The sequence below is a fragment of the Anticarsia gemmatalis genome, chromosome 15 (genome assembly GCF_050436995.1).
Source record: "Anticarsia gemmatalis isolate Benzon Research Colony breed Stoneville strain chromosome 15, ilAntGemm2 primary, whole genome shotgun sequence".
Classification (NCBI taxonomy): Eukaryota; Metazoa; Arthropoda; class Insecta; order Lepidoptera; family Erebidae; genus Anticarsia; species Anticarsia gemmatalis.
This window is the reverse complement of record NC_134759.1, coordinates 10,369,041-10,374,335: the sequence shown is the minus strand read 5'-3', so window position 1 is coordinate 10,374,335 and position 5,295 is coordinate 10,369,041. Positions and strand designations below refer to the sequence as shown.

The following is a 5,295-nucleotide window of genomic DNA, read 5'->3' as shown; positions in this document are numbered from 1 at the left end:
AAAGCGACAGGATGAGTATAAAAGTACGATCAAAGTTCTACTAACTATCCGAAACTTATTCAAATTAGTGAAACCAGCCATTGGTCTGGTAACAATAAGTATGTTCTTTGACCAGTAAGGGCACTTATACTGATAACGGCCAAATCTAAGTATTGGTTACGTCAGACGCCTAGCATTATTAGTGATATTTTCCGCACATTTGTGTAATGACACGAGCAAATTCGTATGTTTCGATGTACTGTCCCACTGTTTCTAATGAACTGTATATTATATTCTTATTCTTATTAAAGACAGCATATTGACAAATGTCACAAATTAGAGGTATCTCTATGAAAGTAGCTACTAAAGCTAGACATCGGTCTTTTCAAAGATTACCTACACCGATACCTGTATCACTACCTGCATAAGGTCTTGGAAGACGGCGGCGACGCGAGGAGCAGCGCTTGTAATCCATAGATTGATATTGAACTCAATGACAGCAAGAACTAGAATCGTGTCACTCTCCGCGCCGCTGTCATTGTCATCCAGATTTTAGTTTGCTGCTTATGGCAACAGAACTTTTCAATAAAACACAAAACTGATTGTAAATCATTTATTAACCCTTAAATGTCTATTCCCTCATCATCTTTTCCTTTTGACGCGCGAGCTTCTTCTTCGACAGCTTCTTCTTAGCGGGCGCGTCATCAGCGGGTGCGGCGCGGGCCACGGCGTCCTCACGCTCACTCAAACATACCTCGATGTGGCAGGGAGATGACATGTAAGGGTTAATGCGACCGTGCGCACGGTATGTGCGTCTGCGCAGGCAGGGGGCGCGGTTCACCTAGAATAAGGAAATGCGTTCGTTAGTAAAGATACAGACGATCAACATATAAAAACCCTTCTGTTACGGAGTAAGTGGCTGACTCGCACAACAACCGTAGAAAGTTGAAATATAATATGAGGATTTTTATAAAGTGTAGAGGAGCATAAGAATGGATTTTTGGAAATTCCACTCAGAAGGACCTGAAATTCCAAGCGGGCGATGTCGCGGGCGGAAAGCTAGTTCCACATAATATGGCGAATATAAACGTCATTTATGGACTGTGTAATTAGTACCTACGGTAATTTTGCATTAGAACACTAGAAAGTCGTAACAGTATGTCAAATATTACATTTTAAACCATATTATGTACTTTAACCTAGTAAAATTTGTCAGAAGTGGTTCATAGAAAATTTCTTAAAGATAAAAACTCTCCCATAAGTTCCACAACTTTTAATGTATGCCTTTCGAAAACAGTGTTAACTATAAAGTTAGCCTGACAAGCAAAGGCAAATATTACAAGTACTTAATATCGATTAATTTCAGTATTTTTAGAGTTTACTACCATGTTTATAATTATTTAGTGCATGCATCTCCATTATCTATAAAAGTTTTGCCCCTATTCTAACTGATAAGATCCTGAAATATAGGCATATGTGGATCCTTTTTCTGTCTATACTAAATATCATCAAAATAGCTTTATCACTTTAGCCGTAAAACATAATAAAGAGAATATAACATTAAAATTAGTATGGATCAAAAATGTATTATCTATGTTAATTAACCTATTCTTAGTATATTCAACAAGGACTTAAGGACAGAAAAACAATAAGACAAATGGCTGTTATACCCTTCTATTATTTCTTTAATATACTCGCAGCAAATGCAAAACAATGATCGTCATCACTAAAATGATTAATATCAAGTGATGCAGCTGTATACTACCTTTTTACATCTAGTTACAAATAATATAATTTTAATATTATTTTGAGATTTGTAACAACCATCATGATATGTCAGCCAATTTATACACAACTTCCCTTCTAAATCAGTTTACCATTGATAAACAATATAAAACACATTTCAATAGGTTTGAATTCAATTTTAAATGTAACAATTAACTGTAACCTTTCCACAAAACTTTTGAGTAGTACATCTTGGTACACATTTGGTTCCGTATTAATCTGCCTGGGGGGCAAAACCGTTTTTAATTGTAAATGAGCCCGATAGACACAAGCTTAACAAGTTAGTAATGTCAGGTTTATTGTTTGATAAAAGTTGTCAAACTAAATGTGCCATTTGGAACTCGGGATACAATAATATAGCATTTATAATAAGTGGCCAAAACTGTTGCATGCCAATTTAAAACATAAGATTGAATAAGTGATTAATATTGTGAAAAATAAACTACTGGTGTCTCAAACAAACAGTAATTAATTTTAAGAAATTATTATTTAATTTTGTGATAACAGAATTCAGGTATTTCACACACTGAATACCAGTTTCCAAATTCGATATAATAAATGCAAATGTTGAAACGAGATAATTAGATAAGGGCGCATCTACTCAATGCTATCAATGTAAAACAGATTATAATTCAACTCAGCACATAGAGATAAAGTCTCTCTTTCTCCCCCTATGCCAGACAATCCTATAATGCAGATACAGTTATGGGCAGAAACTAATTTTACAGAAATAAACCAGCAATTCATTGTTATTACTTCTTTACTTCATTCAGGGTGTAGAATCATAGAAGTAAAACAGATACTGGCCAGTAGCAATACCATAATATAAATAAGGAAAACATAATCTCACCTGAATGTGATCAATGACCAGCCTGTCGACATCCAGACCTTTGTAGTCAGCGTTGGACTCAGCGTTCCTTAGCAACTGAAGCAAGAACTCTGCGGATTTCTTGGGCCAACGACCTTGTGTGGTGCCAAACTGCTTGGCCTGTGCGCAACGGCCTACACCACCGTTGAAACGGCGGAAGGGAATGCATTCCTTCTGTTCAGTCACGTTTTTAAGGTAACGTACAGCGCGGCGCAGGGGCAGTTTCCTGATAGCCATTGCTGTCTCGTATGTGTTCTGAAATTAACGAGTTTTGAGGTTATGTTGATTGTTTGACGTTGTCTAAGCGAAATGTTTAAATACGGTGACAAGTTAAACAGATTTACCCAATTATATGCATTCTTCGTTAGTTTTTTTTTAATATTATAAACTTTATCAAAACTAAGTTGTGACTTGTCACTTCGATTGAAGATATCATACAATGGAACCAAACAATCATTGTAGTAGTTTCATCTAGCAAGTAGCCAGCAGTGCAAAGTAAGTTCAACAAGAAACATCAAAGTTGTGGCGGTCCATGTGGAATAACTTCAATGTACACAATAACATTTAGCAATTACCTTGAAATGAACACGGAGATTCGAGCCACGCGCTTTGCATGACTTCGCTGGATTATCCGGCTCCCGAGAGTAACGACCCATATTTAGTTTCTGAAACACAGAGCGGCTTATGTCTCAAACGCTTTACAACATAGGTTATCATTTTATAACATTCCGGCATTTCACATATTTAATGAAATATACACATGAACAACAAGGATACACTGTTCCTAAATGCACCATAGCTGGATTTAATTCAAAACTCATTACTTTTCACGATTAAAATAGATTTTTATAAACACGAAACCAACCTCTCAGGAGAAAATTTAACAGGAAAAGGAATAGACAACAAGTTTTGACGTGAAGACTTTTGACATTGACAGAATGTGTAAAATGTTGCCACAACCAAATTAAATATTTTAGTCTATGACCTCGCAATAAATACTTTAATTTCTTTAAATTCTAGTTAACTACTAAATTGTATCTTTTATTATTAATATATATAATACATTCGATCGATATTCTTGTGAAAGCGTAAATCAACAAACATCTTCATAATTGATGATAATTAAATACAAACGAATATAATGTCATTTTTATTATGAATCAGAAACAAAAGAAAAGGTCTTAAGTGCAACCAAATCACAAATATCTTTTATCTTTAATATGGCTTAAAGGTTTACAAACAAATATATATAACATTCTGTATAAAATTAAATAGTAGCGACTTATTTTTATTGCAAAGACAAGTATGACTAAGTGCGAATAATTAGCGTAAAAAATGTTGTTACATTTTAGTTTGTTGCTTTTGTAAGCTTAGGGCTAGTTTAACATAATATGAATAAGTGCCTGTTAACTATCTACCACGCAAAGTGATAGCTAATGTTTAAAAACAATCTTAATGCTATCTGTTAGATAGTGAGTGATAAAACCGGGCCGTAAATAAAATACCAGTATAATAGCTATGTCAATAAAAATACCGTCTTAAAATGTTAAATTTACTTCACATTGATGATTATCACACCTATCTGAGTGGTTGGACTAAACTATAGTAAGACAACTTAAGCGATGAAATGTCATCCGACTATGCAAATGTGTGGATGTTTGCTACAGCTACCCAGTCACGCCAAACCTACTGAACGGGATTTTTAATTTTTTGCAATAACTTTAGTTAGGTAATGACCTGGATGTTAATCCAAGCCTACGGTGAAAAATCTGTCATAAAAAAATATCATTATCGGAGAAAACCTTCACTCAAAGAAGTCGCGGGCAGAAACTAGATATACTGAGTCTTATGATTTTACATATGAAGTTTAAGGAGATATATACCTATTAAATAATACATACTTACGAATAATATTACTATATTGCAATAAAATAAAAGAGAACAACAAAACGGAAGATATTCATTGACAGCGCCATCTGGACAACAGAAATGATTGCTTTGACAGTTTCTAAATTGTATTAGTTTTGGATGTGTTTTACAGATGTCGCTGAATATGTGTTAAAATTTACCACTAGATGTCACTTTAGTAAATTAAGCATAAACATTTTTAAAACCGATCACTAGATGTCGGTACTTGTATATAATTTCAAGATCGGATGAAAATCATCTTGCTCGGTAGGTACTTATAAGTTGTAATAAGTTGATTAAAATTGGATTCGTTAAAGTTGATTGACTTGGTTCCTGAATAAAATTATTTTAAATAGACATTTACATATTTCTATGCGAGAAGTGTTATCTTGTCTATGTCTAAAATTTCCAAACAAAAGATGAATCTGTAGTTATTTTCATTTTTTGAATCAAGTTGAAAAATCTATCTTGAATAAGACTATCAATCATCAATAAATAACAAATCATTGCCCGGAGATATTCGATCTTCAAATGTTTTTTTAGAATATAAACATTTTTTTTACATTTACCAATACTTGTATTTTTGTTGTCGAAAGCGTATGATTTACGTTCAGTGATTTATTTCTACAGAACATTCCTGAAACTGATAGTAAATCAATGCGCAAAACTTATAATAATGACGGCATAACTCGTCATAAGATTATTATTTACATGCGCACAATTTATCATAAACACTCATTATTCAATGCAGGTTG

General features: G+C 33.7%; 1 protein-coding gene across 1 annotated transcript; it reads right to left on the bottom strand.

Annotated features, from left to right (window-relative positions):
- Positions 1 to 578: 578 nt before the first annotated feature.
- RpL17 (ribosomal protein L17) lies at positions 579 to 3,593 on the bottom strand. The gene is made up of 4 exons (XM_076123425.1): positions 3,498 to 3,593; positions 3,208 to 3,297; positions 2,615 to 2,887; positions 579 to 820 (listed from the first exon to the last, which is right to left on the bottom strand). The coding sequence occupies exons 2-4, from the start codon at positions 3,286 to 3,288 to the stop codon at positions 611 to 613; spliced, it is 564 nt and encodes a 187-aa protein (XP_075979540.1). The 5' UTR covers positions 3,289 to 3,297; positions 3,498 to 3,593; the 3' UTR covers positions 579 to 610.
- Positions 3,594 to 5,295: the final 1,702 nt, after the last annotated feature.

Excerpts from the sequence above, each read along its gene's own strand:
- RpL17 (XM_076123425.1), bottom strand. The coding sequence starts at position 3,288 with ATGGGTCGTTACTCTCGGGAGCCGGATAATCCAGCGAAGTCATGCAAA. Across the intron at positions 2,888-3,207 it reads ATCTCCGTGTTCATTTCAAG|AACACATACGAGACAGCAAT; the intron begins GTAATTGCTAAA and ends CGTTAATTTCAG. Across the intron at positions 821-2,614 it reads TGGTCATTGATCACATTCAG|GTGAACCGCGCCCCCTGCCT; the intron begins GTGAGATTATGT and ends TCCTTATTCTAG.